Here is a 15,139-nt window from a genome sequence, read left to right as displayed (position 1 = left end):
CAAGGGGGAGGAAAAGTCTTCCAATGGTCTCTGCAGGGGGTGAGGCAGATGCCTGCCCAGTCTGCAAGGTTTCTTTATTCATGAACCACTTTTCTTTCCCTGGCTCTGATATCTACCACCAAAGCAGTCATCCCTTGGAGAATGGAGTGTGTGTGTATGTGTGTGTGCTTTGCTGAGGTGTCCTGCAGCCTCACTGCCCGGGATGACAGTGAGGAGGAAGTGTTTCTCCTACCCCAGGGCCCTCCTCTGTGGGTTCCTAGGAGAAAAATGCTGAGTTCTTTGATGTGGGGAGGGAGACGGAGGGGCAAGCTGCCAGCAGACTCACTTTTCTGGCAAAATCACTCCGGTGGATGGGGCAACCCTTTGCTTTTTCCAAAGGTCATGCTGTTCTGCTCGGGGTGGTGAGTTGGGGTACATGTGACTCGGCTGGCAGAGCAGTGGGAACGGGAGGCCGAGTGTTCAATGAAGGATTGTGCCTCGGCCCGGGGGTCCGTTCCAGGAAGGCTGCTGCACCCAAGCTCCCCAGGGCAGAAGCAGCGCCCTGGTCCTTAAGGCACAGACGACGCCCTCGCAAAGGGGAAGCGAGTGGAGGGCACGCCGGGCCGGGGAGCCTCTGGCCTGAGCCCCTCAGTCCCTTCCAGCCAACACACAGAGAAAGTTACGAGCGCCTGATCTGAGGTGGTTCCCGTTGGCTATTGTGAGCAATGCTGCATGAACATGGGGGTGCAGATACCTCTCCTGCCTTTTGCAACAACATGGATGGACCCCGAGGTCATTATGCTAAGTGAAAATAAGTCAGAGAAAGACAAATACTGTGTGTTCTCACTTATATGTAGAATCTAAAAAAGTCAAACTGAAAGAAATAGGGAGTAGGATGGTGGTTGCCAGGGGCCGGGGGTGGGGCAAGTAGGGGGATGCTGGCCAAGGGGCACAAACTTTCAGCTACAAGATGGATAAGTTCTGAGGATCTCATGTACAGCATGGCAACGATAATTAACTGTACTGTACTATATACTTGTAAATTGTTATGAGAGATCTTCAAAGTTATCACCACACACACAAAAAGGTAACTATGTGAGGAGACGGATGTGTTAACTCACCCTATTCTGGTGACCATTTCCTACTGTGTATGTGCATCAAATCATCGAGTTGTACACCTTAAATTGACATATATGTCAATAATATCTCAATAAAGCTGGGGGTGGAGGGGAGAAAGCCCGATCTTTCCCCAGCCCATTCCACTGGGGCTCAGCCCAGGGTGAGATGGAAGGATGGGCTCAGATAATCTGGGGGGCGTCTATCCTGGGCCCAGGGGGAGGGAAAGTCCTGGCTGAAGAGGACTTCTTCCCATGGCAACTGGGTATTCTCTGAAGGGCTTGCCTCACTCTTGCCTTGCATTCAGCTTTTGTAGACTCAATCTGGAGACGTCGCCACGGCCACTGTGCCTGCAGCAACCAGGGAGGCACAAGTATGTATGAGGCAGGCTCCAGCAGCTGCGGCAGGAGTGCACAGCCCAGGGCACTGGGAGTGGCTTTGCAGAAGGACTCACCTCTTCATTCAGAGGAACACTGGCCCCGCCACTATGAGCAGGAGAAAACAGCTTTGTTTCTCTGCTCCTCAGATTTCTAACCTGTCAGCTAAGGATAATACCTACTTCATGGATTCGCTGTGACAATCATGGGAGATGATGCCTGGAGAGCTCTTAGCTCTCTATTAAGCACACAGCAGCTGCTACTCCAGGGAGAATAATGGGGGCTCCAAGAGGAGCTAAAAGGGGGCAGATTACCAGAGGTAGGGGTGCGGCATGTTGTGCCAGACTGGGGATCCAAGAGGCCTGGGTTCTTTCCATGAGTCCATCACCCGTTTGCTGTGTGACCTTGAGCAAGTAGGGACCTGAGTTCTCGTGAACACATGGGAAGGGGTCCTGCAGACCCTCCTCAGGGTCCTGGCAGCTCTCTGGCCCACAGGTGGTGCTCTGGAGAGACTGACTGCGGGGGGGGTCCTGCCCGGGGCACAGCTGAGCTTTAGGACTCCAGATTCCTAACACAGACATCAAAGCCATCTGTTTACAGGTTCACCTTGCAGGAACCCCTCACCCACCAGCCCCGGGGATCAAAGTGGCAGGTGAGTGAGTGAGGAGAAGCGGCAGAAGAGAAATGAGCCTTCACCACTTCCTTCATAACGCAATTTCCTCTGCAGCCCCTCTCCTCTCCAAGGACGAGGCCTTATCATGCTTCTTATTAGACTATCTGCCTGGGACTGTTAATGAGAAACTATCCTTGAGCCAGCAGTGCAGATGGTCTCCATGGGAACAGTCCCCTTTACAACTCCCCTCTCCCTCCCTCCCTAAGTGCGTGCGTGCGAGTGCGCACACACACACACATGTACACAAGTACACACATACACACGTTGGGGCCATAGGGAGGGCAGTAGGGACCTTGTCCATCTTGCTCAGGGTCCAGCTTAGAGTTTCTCCTGGCCTCCTCCGTCCAGAAGCACCCACTCCTCTGAGCAACTATTACTGGTGAAGTCGGGGGCGGGGAGCAGAGATACCTGCAACTCTTCTCCAAGCTGTGCTAATTCCAGGCCCCAGCGGCTGGTTTTGGAGAGCTCAGTGGGGACTTCTTGGAGGCTATATCACTCTCTCACCCCTCCCCAGACACCTGTCACCTGGAGAGAGCCCAAGTCAATGCTGGCAACACGTGGGCCCCATCTATTCCTAGAAGCAGGGAACAGGGGACAGAGGTGGTATGTCTACCTCATAGCACCGGGATGCCAAGACTTTCTGGCAGAAGTGTCAGAATTGTGGCAAAGGTGGTACACATCTAAATGCAGAGCCAAGGAGCATGGCTGCCAGTCAACGGGCCATTTATGAATGCAACACCAGATACGGTTGCTGGAGACATGGCTATTAGATCAGCATTTTAAGCTTTACTTTATGATCCTGATGGCCGAATAATTCCCCCACCATGGTAAACAGATGCCATGGATTTTACTTTTCAACTTTACCATGGGAAAGTTGAAAAGAAACAGAAGGAATCCATGCCTGGTTCTCCCACGGTGACATTATAATGGGGCTCTATTTTAATGTCTCATTTAGCCACAGTCTTTTGCAGAAGTAATCTCCTTCTCAACCCTCCCAGGCCATCTGTCCCCCTCATCACTTCAGCCAAGAGGACCTGGACATATGAGAAAGGCAAATAAGAGCTGTCCACCACGCTCGGCCCCTGGAAACTCCACTTCGATAGGTAAGTCAAGACGACGGAGGGCCGAGGGAGGGGTGTGGAGGGAAGAACTCCCCAGTGACACTAGACTTCCAAACTCTGCCGGCTCTGGTCCCACTCAGCAGGCTGCAGGCAGCCATCCTCGCAGCCATGGCCCTGAGAGACGGCACTGCGACTCAAGGACTCAGGTCCCCAAGTATGAGGCCACCTGCATCGATTCTTCGGAGGGAAACCCAGCTCTGAATCCAGAAGCCACTGCTTCCCCATCCCCAAACATCTCTGAATGGTCTTCACTCTCCCCTGACCTTCCCTACCCTCCAATTCCTCTGCCACAAATCAGGAGAATAAAAGAGGACAGCGCAGGACTCACGATCCATGGGAATCTCGATGGCCCCGCTGAGGCTGAGCAGGCAGAAGAGGAAGGCTGTGTGGACCCAGGGCGGTGGCTGCTGCCTGGCCATCCTGAGCACTGGGCCTCGCTCCCTGCTCCCTGGCCCACAGCCTCCAGCCGCTGTAACTGGGCCTCCCGGACAGAGCTCAGCTGTGGAAAGAAATGTGATGACAGGTGAGTTTTTCTTGAACTCTTGGTTTGCTCCAGCAATCCTACAGGGCCTCGAGGACTCAAGGGTCCCCTTGGATAGAGACCTATGTTCCAATACAGGGTTTCTTAACCTTGCACTATTGACTCTGGGGACCCAGTGATTCTCTGTGTGGGGAACTGTCTTGGGTATTGTAGCACGTTGAGCAGCATTCCTGGCCTCTACCCACTAGATGCCAGTAGAGCTCACTCCTGCCTCCAATCAAAACACGTCTCTAGATATTGACAACTGTCCCCTGGAGGGCAAAACCACCCCCTGTGGAGAACCAGTATTCTAGAAGGAAGGACAACTCAGCATAGAACAGTCATGAAAACAAACACTGGCTCCCAGGTCCAGCACCTAGAAGGTGTCATGCACTGAGCCAGCAGCAAATGCACCAATCTCACAGCCTCTATGAACCACGTGTGATGAGTGGACCCGAGGCCGAGTGTGTCTGGGGTAGCAGCACAGAGACAAGATCACAGTGCTGTCCTTTGACCCAGAGAGAGGGGGAGGGGAGCGCACTGTGGGCCGGAAGTTTGGTAAGTGAAAACTTGGTTGCCCCAAAGACTTTTTGTAAATGAATGATTTCTGCAAATACTTTGTGCAGCTAAATATTTGGCGGTGGTCCCTGATGTTGTCCCTTAAGAGATAAAGGCAGTGCTGAGATGAGGGCCCAGGACAGGAGGCTCCAGGAAGGTTGGTAGAATAAGCAACATTTATGACAGCACGATGTTCACATCCTTAAGCACCAGACGTCATTCCAGGGCTTACAGGGGTAAGGGGTAAAAATGGCTGTCCAAGGAGCCTGGAACAGGTCCTTGAGAGACAAACCCTTTTCCCCTTGTCCTGAGAGAGAAGAGCAAGCATGGCCTAAGCTGAGGCTCAGATACTGAGCTATAAAACTGCCCGAGGCTCGGAAACACCGCGTTGTAAAAACTGGTCCATTTTGCTGTTCTACCTACCATGGGGCCAAAGAAAGCAAAGAGGACAGTGGGAGGCAGTTTCCCCACAATTCCTCCAGCTTTGCTGGACCAACAGCCATCTAGCAAATGGACACATTGTTTAAAACAATTTGGCAGCAAAACGAAGCCTGTATCACCTGTACAACCCCACCGTCTCGCAGCTTTCCAGACTGAGGGTGTAAGGCATGCCCTGTGCCGGGATGTGAGCAAACTAGAGGATGCTGATTCAGATTTCAGCAATTTCTTTCCTGGAAGCTGGGCCCAATACCAGCCTCCAACCTCATGTGTATTTCTGGACTCCATCTGCTGGTCTCCTTTCCCATTGCTTCCTCCTTGGTTTTGGGCACCACTGTTTCACGCCAATTACTGCAACAGCTTCCTAAGTGGTCTCTCCCCACGTCTACTCTTGCCTCTCTGGTTCATTCTCCATCCACAACCAGAGTGCTTACTCCTCAAATGCAAGTATAACTATGCCACTCCCCTAGTCAAACTCACTAGCTCACTGCTGCTCCGAAGTTGAAGCTGAAGCCCGTGAAATGGCTCAGGAGCCCTGCATGATGCAGCCCCGTCCGCAAGGTCATTTCTTATCACCATCCCCTCGTGTTCTGTGTTCCGGCCACCATGGGTCTTCTACCAGGTCTTTCAGTGCATAATGCTCTGTTGTGCTGACTTCTGCACAGATTAACTTCTGTCTAGAACACTCTTTGCACCTGCCTTCTCTCATCAGGCTATGCTAAGTATGACTTATGTGCCCCCTTGTCTGCGCTCCTGAACACCACTCATGACCCCCTATTATAGCACTTGTCACTTTGTATTCTAAAAGTACTCTAAAAGTCACTAGTTTGTACCCCCTATAGAAAGGAAGGTACTGTAAGGGAAGGTGCCTCGTCTTGTGATTCCTGGAATACAGCATAGTGCCTAAAACATAGCAGGCACTCAAAACCATGTGATGGTTTTGGATGATGAAATGAGCAAATAAAAATGAGCAAATATTATTTTGGATGAAAAATGAGCAAATAAAATAATAAACCACTTGGATCACATTTTTTAAACCTGTTTCCCCACAAAACCACCAGGCGGCGCAGGAGAACACAGGCTTTGGACCTGGGCAGCAAACTGCGAAGGCTTCCAATCAGTGGAGGACAAAATTCCCTCCCTACACAGGCACTGCTCTCTGGCCAGGGAACCATCCAGCTGTAAGAGAGTTAAGAAAGTACAAAATGTCCCAAGGCGGGGACTGTCTGGCTGGAAGGCATCACAGCAGGTCTTTGGTTCTTTCTCCTAAGATGATCCTCACACTGTCTCAAAAAGAGTCTGCGAATGCCTCTCCGTGGCTCCTGCATTTCTAAAGACTCGACTCAGGTTATCCAACTGCAACCTTAGTGCTGAGGGAACCGGCACCGGGGGGAGGTTCAGCTTTCCTTCCAGGAGGACAGTGGGGATGGCTCCAGTCTTGGCTCCATGACCGCCATGTTTTGTTCAGGAGCTGCCAAGTGGTAGGAAGTGATGGGAAAGAGAAGGATATCTTATTCTGGGAATCTTGATGGAAACGGGAAGCCAGAAGCTATTCATTAACTAGATACACATTGGCAAGAAGAAAGTCCAATTATCTGGGGTGTCTTTAACTCACAATTTAAAAACACAGCAGGAAAAGAACAGAGAAATAATCACGTTTAGCTGTTTGACAATTCTCTCTCTCTCTTCTCCTGGAATCCAATTTTTCCACTAAAATCTTTAAAAAGGAAGATAATTTAAAGAGCATGTAGCTTTATGCAATCCCCTTACTTCTCAGATGAGGAAACAAGAGCGGAGAAAGGGGAAGTGATGTGCTCAGGGTCACTGTGCAGGTTAGTGGCAAAGCTAGGAAAAGAACCCAGGTCTCCTGATTCCTAACTCAGGGTTTTTCCATCCAATTTCCCTGTCTCTCAATATGCATGATAGGTCCTAAGCAAAGTTGCAACTTAAAAAAGAAATGTATAGTTTTGCAGTACCTCAAAAAATTAAGCAAAGAATTACCATATGAGCCCGTATTTCTGCTCTTAGGTATATGTCCTGAAGAATCAAAAACAGGGACTCAAACAAGTACATGTACACACATGTTCATAGCAGCATCATTCACGATAGCTGAGAGGTGGAACGAGCCCGAATGTCCATCAAAGAATAAATGAATAAACAAATTGCAGGTTATCGCTGGGAGAGGAGAAGCAGACCATCCAGCCGGGGGCGGGGCTTGGGGGTGGAGTTGTCAGGGCTCTTCAAGGGAAATGCTATCTAACTGTGGAGCATCCCGTGGAGGAATAAGGAAAATCCCATATCCTTGAGAGGGCAGATAGAGGCTGCAGAAGAGGGGGTGGTGATGACTGTCTTGGAAAGTCGGAAGAGGGCGTGGAATTTTTCTGTGTAGCTCCACGGGGGCAAAAGAAGGATCAAATGGGAGGAAGTTCCAGAGAGGCAGATGCTTCTCTGAGATGCAAGGAAGAATGATCCACAGCCATCGTACAAAACCAATCATGAAAATGAGACACACCACCCACACACACTACCACTATGATGTACCTGAAGGATCCTTTTATATCGAATCAAACAGGAAAGAGGTGAACTGTAAGGCTACAAAATACATTGAAGGGGGGCCTATTGCACGGGGAGTGAGGAAAAGAACAAAAATAAATAAAACCAAGAGAAATCTTGTGTGGACTGGTGGTGTACTATGAACTAGAGAATATGATTAATTCAATTCTTGTGTACCTGAGATGCCCGCACCCCAATCCACTGTGTGAAAAGAAAAGCCAAAAAAAAAAAAAAAAAAAGAAGAAGAAGAAGAAGAAAGAAAAGAAAAAAGAGAATAGAGTCACCTGAATATGAAGTGTTCTGCATGTGATGTGCTGAGCTCACTGCTTTTCATAAAGAATCCATATGGCATTTGGTCAGATGTGTCCCTGACAATGTGCCCTCACAGGAGGGAAACTGGATGCTTATCAGGATTACCTGGGTACTCTTTATTTTATTTTATTTTTTTTGCGGTACGCGGGCCTCTCACTGCTGTGGCCTTTCCCGTTGCAGAGCACAGGCTCCGGACGCGCAGGCTCAGCAGCCATGGCTCACGGGTCCAGCCGCTCCGCGGCATGTGGGATCTTCCCGGACCGGGGCACGAACCTGCGTCCCCTGCATCGGCAGGCGGACTCTCAACCACTGCGCCACCAGGGAAGCCCCCCTGGGTACTCTTTAAATACACAAATACTTGGATCCTCAAACTTCTAGGTAGGGCGTCAAATCAAGCCTGCAGATTAAAACTTTTTTTAAAATTTGAATGCCCTTAGAACCTCTGTTATCTTACATGGGAGTGCTTCACACACTTAGGCCTTCTTGAACCCAAGGACTTTAAATTTGCAAGCCCTGTGGGAGATTTGAATTCAAAATATCTAAGATGGGGCCCAGGAAAGCGCACGTGAGTTGAGTGATGATCAGCCACTGGGGGGGACAGCAGACATGACAGCCTCTCTCGGGTGAGTTCAAGAGCATTGGCCACGCAGCAAAACCACCTGGGTTTGAAGCCGCTCCCCACTTACAAGGGGGGATCACGGGCAAGTACTGAAACTTTGGAGCTTTGTGTTTCTCATCTGAAAAATGCATATAATAGAAGCACCTATCCCAGAGGGCTGCCACTGTGACTTGATACCCCAAATCCTATAGAAAGCACTTAACAAAGCATGGGGGTACAAGCTCAAGAAATGTTAGCTAGTACTATCCATCGGGCTTTGAACTACCTCCAGGACACTACCAGCAACTGCTCCAAGGAGCAATACTACTTATCCAACCGCAATCAGGGTGCTTTTCTATTTTTCCCTTCTTCTGGGTCCTGGTTTGCTTTCCTTCCCCAGATTGGGGGGCCCCTGGTGTTGATTCCACAAGCTGTCCCTGGCAGATGGACGAGAGGCCCACAGCTCCCACAGGCTGTCGCCGTCAGGAGCTCCCCGCATTCCCGCAGCCCCATTCTGAGCAAGCTGTGGTGTTCACAACACATCTGAAGTGATGGGGAGAAAAGACAGGCTGCGCGGAGACACGCCTCAGTCGGCAGCACCACGGCCCCTGCAGCAGAACCCGCCTTGGACTTTTGGCCAGCAGTCAGCCGGCCATTCGTTCACTTACCAGATCTGGTGGCAGGCGCCAGTCTAGAGAATAGACAGGGACAAGAGCTGAGGTTTCTCTACTCTTGCAGAGCCTACGTCTCAGTGGGGAAGACAGGAAATAAACGTTGAACAGCAACAACAACAACAAAATCAGGCAGCAGTAAGTGCAAAGAAGGAAATACAATCTGACCTGCACACAACGTTTACAGTAGCCTTTTCCATAATTGCCAAATTTGGAAGCACCCAAGTTGTCCTTCAGTAAGTAAATAGATAAATAAACTGGTCCATCCAGACAATGGAATATTTTTTTAGCACTAAAAGGGAATGAGCTATCAAGCCTTGAAAAGACATGGAAGAAACTTAAATGCCTATTAGTAAGTGAAAGAAGCCAATCTGAAAAAGCTACCTACTGTATGATTCTAACTATGGAACATTCCGGAAAAGGCAAAACTATGGAGACAATAAAAAGATCAGGGGTTGGAGGGAAGGAGGGATGAATAGGTGGAGCACAGAGGATTTTTAGGGCAATGAAACTACTCTGTGTGATACTCTAATGGTATCATTATAATTTGTCAAAACTCATAGAATGTACAATACCAGGAGTAAACCCTATTGCCAACTATGGACTTTGGGTGATAACGATGTGTCAATGTAGGTCCATCAGTTGTAACAAGTGTACCACTCTGGTGGGAATGGTGATGACACAGGGGTGGCTGTGCATGTGTGGGGGCAGGAGGCATATGGGAAATCTCTGCACGCTCTGCTCAATTTTGCTGTGAATCTAAACGTGCTCTAAAAAATAAAGTCTATTAAAAAAAAGAAAAGAGAAACTACAGTGATGGTGATGTGATAAAAGCAAGGAAGGCCTCTGTGAAAATGTGACATTTGACCAAGATATAAATGGCAATAAGGAGCCAACACTGTAAAGATGGGTCAGAAAAACATTCCAGGCAGATAGAACTGCCTGTGCAAAGGTCCAGTGGCAGGAAGCAGATGGGGACATGCAAGAAACTGAAAGAAGCTGGTGTGACTGGAGCTTGGAGGGTACGTGGGGAACAGTACGAGTCATAGTCGGAGAGGGAGACAAGAGTATACTCCCAGAGGGCTGAAGGCCAAAGTAAGGAATTAAAATATATTCTAAGCATGTCAGGAAACTATTGTAGGGTTCTAAGTGGTGAATCGACCCGATAAGATTTGTTTGTAAAGACCACTCTGCTGCGTGGAGGGTGGAATGTAGATCGACAACACTGGAAGCAGGGAGACCTTGTAGGAGGCGCTGTATCCTCTGGGGCAAGGCCAGCCCCTCAGCTTCCAAACCCAGAAACTTCATCACACAAAGTTTTATTCCCGGTGGTGAGGGCAGAGCTGAAAAATTCTGCAAAAATCTTTTAGTGCTGGATGTTTACGATGGGTCCAGAGAAGCTGGGTGGCTTCTTTGGAAGTGCCTCAGGCCCTCTCCGAGGGGGAGGGTGGGTGGCTAGCTGCTTCACAGTCCTTGTTTTACATTGGGCTTTTGCATAAGGTTTCGTTTCAAGAAAGGATTCTGTTAGTAAAACAAAGAACTGAAAACCCCTGTGCAACAGCCTAACTTCCCAAATGCAGAAACCCTGCGCCCAGTGGCAAAAACATGTGAGTGCAACAGCCAAGTGCAGGCGTGAGGAACAGCACACCAGGCTGGGGCCGCAGCACTGCACTGGAAACCGTCTGGCTTCCCGTGGCTAGCATCTCCTCACTGAGGCCTGGGGTGCCTTCTCGGGACAGCCTCACAATCCCTGACACCCCTGGTCAACCTGTGTCCATCCCCACCCCAGCTGCTTCTGTCCTTTATGTCTCTCTTAAAATAAAACGTGCTTTGAAAGCCCTCCCTGATCAGGCCCTTGCATACCTGCCCAGTCTCATCCGCCGCTCCTCCACTCACCCCATTATACTGAATTATTCCTAGTTCCATGAATAGTCCTCGCTCGATCATCCACCCACTGAGAGAGGACCGCACAGACAACGGCCACACCATCTACGACAGCAGGAGCCTGGCCCACAGCCTCTGCAGCAGACAGCCCAGAGTGGTCAGGACTCGGGCAGTGACTACAGGCTTTCAGATATTTTTTACCAGTACTTCCAACTCAAGACCAACCCGGGAAAGACAAATATGCTTCTCAGACCAATCACATGGGATGCCTGCTTCTACTTAGCCCGCCTCCAGGTGCCCACGTCAGTCTGAGCATACAGGAAGTCTTCCCTTTCTTTCACTAAAAACCTGTCCTCTCCCCTCTCTGCCTTTAAGTCTCTGCCAAAGCAAGTGATGGTGGCTGACTCCCTTGCTATAGCTCACTCCAAATAGCCTCTGCTTGTTCTCATTTGGGTGGCATTTATTTTCACACTAACTTTACATAAATTACTCTCTTTTCCTAGTCTGCCTTTTCTGCTCTTTCACTCAACTTTCTGTTATCTTTCAGGCTCAGCGCAGGTGACACCACCTCTGGGAAGCCTTCCTTGGTTTCCCTGGAACACCCTATCCCACCAAGGCTGGATGCAGTCCTCATCCTCCTTGCTCTCAGAGAATTCTGGGATATACTCGCTGTAATGAGTGCTAGGTCTTGGTGTAGATTGTTGTCTCCCCAGTGAACTCCTTGAGGCTGTCAAGCACACAGAGAACCTAGTGGGCATTTACTGGATGTTTATCCAGCATCCTTGCTCTCCTCCTCCTATCCACTGTACCTGTGTTCATCAGCTAGCACTGCCATTACAAAATACCACAGACTGGAAATTCACTGTCTCACAGTTTTGGAAGCTGGCAGTCCAAGATCAAGGTGCCGGCAGGGTTGGTTTCTCCTAAGGTCTCTCTCCTTGGCTTCCAAATGGCTGCCTTCTTGCAGTGTCTTCACACGGCCTCTCCTCTGTGCAAATGCACCTCCGGTGTTTCTTCCTCTTCTTATAAGGACACCAATGTTATTGGATTAGGGCGCATCATAATGACATCATTTAACCTTAATTACTTATTTAAAGGCCCAGTCTCCAAATAGAGTCACATTGTGGGTAGACCTTCAACATATGAATTTTGGGGGGGACACGATTCTTTCCATAATAGTACCCACATTTTTCTTCAGCAAATTTATCTCTGCCTCTTTCCCAGAATGATCCTACCCCAATTCCAGGGCTGGCTTGTGATTAATATAAGAAAATTAGCATTCCCTACTCCTCACCAATATGGTTGGTTTAGGAAAGGATACTTCATCCAGCCGGAGGCAGTGTGCTTCACGTAGACTTCTGCTAAAAGCTCTGAGAATGACAAGTTTCCCCCTTTCTTCTGAAAGAGATCCAGTGAGGAACCCCGCTAAGGGGAGAGGATGGAGCTTCAGGGAGTGGGAGTAGGGGGGTCTCCAAGCATAATGTGAGGATACTCCAACACTGCAGAAGGCAGAGAGAAGACACAGGAAGACCTGATCCTTCCCGTCACTGAGTCACTGATGGAGCATTTCCTGAAGCAAGCCCTACTTGGGGATTTTAAATTACTTGTGTGTTTATATTAAAAATTCTCTTGAATTTTTAGGCCAGCTGGAGTTGAGTTCTCTATCACTTGGAAATGACAGTGCTGTCAGAGTCAGAAATGCCCCTAGTATGTTGGTTGAACACATAAGCTTCCCATGACCTCCACTTTCTGTATTAAAAAAGCATTCCTCCCTCCACCTACCTGCCTGCCTCTGCCTGGACCCGGCCCCAACCCTCTGCTCTCAATTGGTTGGCTAGTGGGAAGCTGCTGCATTGCACAGGGAGATCAGCTCGATGCTTGTGACGACCTAGAGGGGTGGGATAGGGAGGATGGGAAGGAGGCTCAAGAGGGAGGGGATATGGGAATACATGTATACATATAGCTGATTCACTTTGTTGTACAGCAGAAACTAACACAACAATGTAAAGCAATTATATTCCAATAAATATATTTAAAAAAAAAAGAAAGAAAGAAAACTCAGGGGATTTCCATCTCCTGAGGCCCTTAAAATGTAGCCAAAGTGTGTACTGTGCTGGAAACGAAGGAGATAAAGCACCCCCCCTCGAAACCCTCCCGTGCTAATGGGGTGTGTGAAGAGGTACACAGGAGGGTGTCATAATCAGTGCTTTTTTCCCCATCTTAAAATAAATAAATAAATTGGTGAAAAATAACCCCAAAACTATCTGCTCTCTCCTGAATTTCCAAACTCTTCTCAACTTGCTCCCTGCCTTAGCAGAGAAACATGTTCATGAGTTTCTCTCATAACGAAACCATAACATCATTCTCTGCATCTCACAGCCTCCCTACATGTACCTGAAGTTTTTTCTTCCATTTCTTCTCATAAAAGTTTTTTTTTTTTTTTTCCTACAGTGGTCAATGGCTTCTGTCTTTACTTATTTCATTCCCATTCACTCCTCATCCAACGACATCCTGGAACTCTCCTGTCTGGACCTCCCATTGGCCTCCCGATGGCCAAAACCAGTGTTCTCAGTCTTTATCTTGCCAGACCTCTTGGAGGCACTAACACTTGTTAACCACCCCATCCATCCCTCCTAACATCCTTTCCTCCTTGGCCTCTGAAACACCACCCTGGGGCCTCGTTTTCTCTCTGGGCCTCCATGACGGCACTGATCACACTGCTGGATCCTCTTCTGCCTGATGTCCTCAGTGTCTCCATCAGGGTCCTGACCCTCCATCTCTATTCCCTGCCTTTGTTGGTGGTACCCACCTAAGTCACCAAGCTAGACACCTGGAAGCACCCTTAAATCCCACCTCTTCTCACATCTCACATCCAGGCACCAAGGCCCTTGGACTGTCTCCTTCCTGGTGTCTCTCATTCCCCCTCCCTTCTGCATGTTCCCACCTGTTTACCTCTGATAAATATCATGTCTCATGAACCACTGCAATAACCTCCCAATTGGTCTCCTTCCAATCCATTCTCCATGTTGCTATTACAGTGATTTTTCTAAACGGCCACCTGATCATATCAGTGCTCTGCTGCAAACCTTTCCATTTCTCCCCATCAGTCTATAAGATCAAATCCAACCCCCCAAGCGTAGCATATAAGGCTCTTTGAAATCAGGTTCCTGGAGGCCTCTCCAAGCCCACCCAAACCCTAAATGCTTCCTTACTGAATGCTGTGCCATTTTCTAAGCATACCACACCGTTTACAGCCTCCACACTTTACCTGTGCCGTCCCCTGTGCTTGCAAAGGCCTTCCCTCCTTGTCACGCGATTAACGCCTACTCAGTCTTCAAGACCTCACTGCTCAGACATCTTCTGCTCAGTGAAGAATTCCTTGTGCTTAGCCTGTGTCCCCCACCCCCAAGCAGAGCTGAGAGTCCATCTCATCTCTACTGTAGCTTAAACCTGCCTCTCTGAGGCCCTTAGCACACTGGCAAAACTATGTGATTAAAGTAAGGGTTGGAGACCTTTTCTGTAAATGTCTAGACAGTAAATATTTTAGGCTTTGTAAGACAGACGGTCTCTGTCACAAGTACTGAACTTTACTATTACAGTGTGAGGGCTGCCATAGACAATAAGTGAGCGGATGGGCATGGCTATGTTCCAATAAAACTTTATTTACAAAACAGGCAGTGGGCTGGGATTGGCCTGAGGGCTGTAGGTTGCTCACCACTGGCTTACGCTTTCTCCCCTCTTTGTGGAATTCGTGAGGCTCAGACAATGCCCTGATCATTTTTGTGTCCCTAGTGTCTGGCAGGGCCCCTGGCAGGAAACATTTATGGAAAGGAAGATCCAAGTAAAGATCTCAGTCCTGCCACTTATCTTTTGTAAATTACTTGTTTTCTAAGCTTTTTTTAAAATCTCAAAAATGGAAATAAATATTCCCGCTTTGCCTGCTGCAGAGGCTCATTGTGAGAATCACATGAATAATGCATAGGAATGTGAAGCACAGTACAGATGGAAGCTGTTTCACTGTTCAAGTGACTCCACTACACACAGACCTTTATCAGGTAAACCTAAGTCCTAGAGAGGGCCTGTGATCTGCCCATCGTGCTGTCCATCTGCTGGCCGGTCTGGGGCTTAGCCACAGGCCACTCTCTGCCCTAAATCATCCTCTTACTCTGGGAGCTAAGCCCAGGGGTGAGGTTTCTCGACCACTTCTCCTCTCCCCGTCACTCCACCTGTCTTCTCCTAGATTCCAGATTCCACAGGTGCCCCTGGGCAGGTGTGAAAGAGACTGTGTGTGTGACAGATGAATGGCTTGATGGCCTCCAAGGCCTCCCTGAGATTTGAG

General features: G+C 48.9%; 1 protein-coding gene across 19 annotated transcripts in view; it reads right to left on the bottom strand.

The window, feature by feature from the left end:
* Nucleotides 1-15,139, bottom strand: part of NFASC (neurofascin) — a 189,229-nt gene that overhangs the window by 71,496 nt on the left and 102,594 nt on the right. For 10 of the 19 annotated variants that reach the window (XM_060293361.1, XM_060293385.1, XM_060293350.1 and 7 more), the window contains one exon: nt 3,595-3,765. In XM_060293361.1, coding sequence (XP_060149344.1) covers nt 3,595-3,685 — 91 coding nt within the window. In that variant the 5' untranslated portion in view covers nt 3,686-3,765. Of the gene's footprint in view, nt 1-3,594; nt 3,766-15,139 lie in introns of those variants that run through there. The other 9 variants (XM_060293336.1, XM_060293456.1, XM_060293459.1 and 6 more) reach the window with 3 other exon arrangements.

The sequence above is a fragment of the Globicephala melas genome, chromosome 1, assembly GCF_963455315.2.
Source record: "Globicephala melas chromosome 1, mGloMel1.2, whole genome shotgun sequence".
Classification (NCBI taxonomy): Eukaryota; Metazoa; Chordata; class Mammalia; order Artiodactyla; family Delphinidae; genus Globicephala; species Globicephala melas.
Note: the sequence above shows the minus strand (reverse complement) of the source record. Positions and strands in the feature narration are given on the sequence as shown.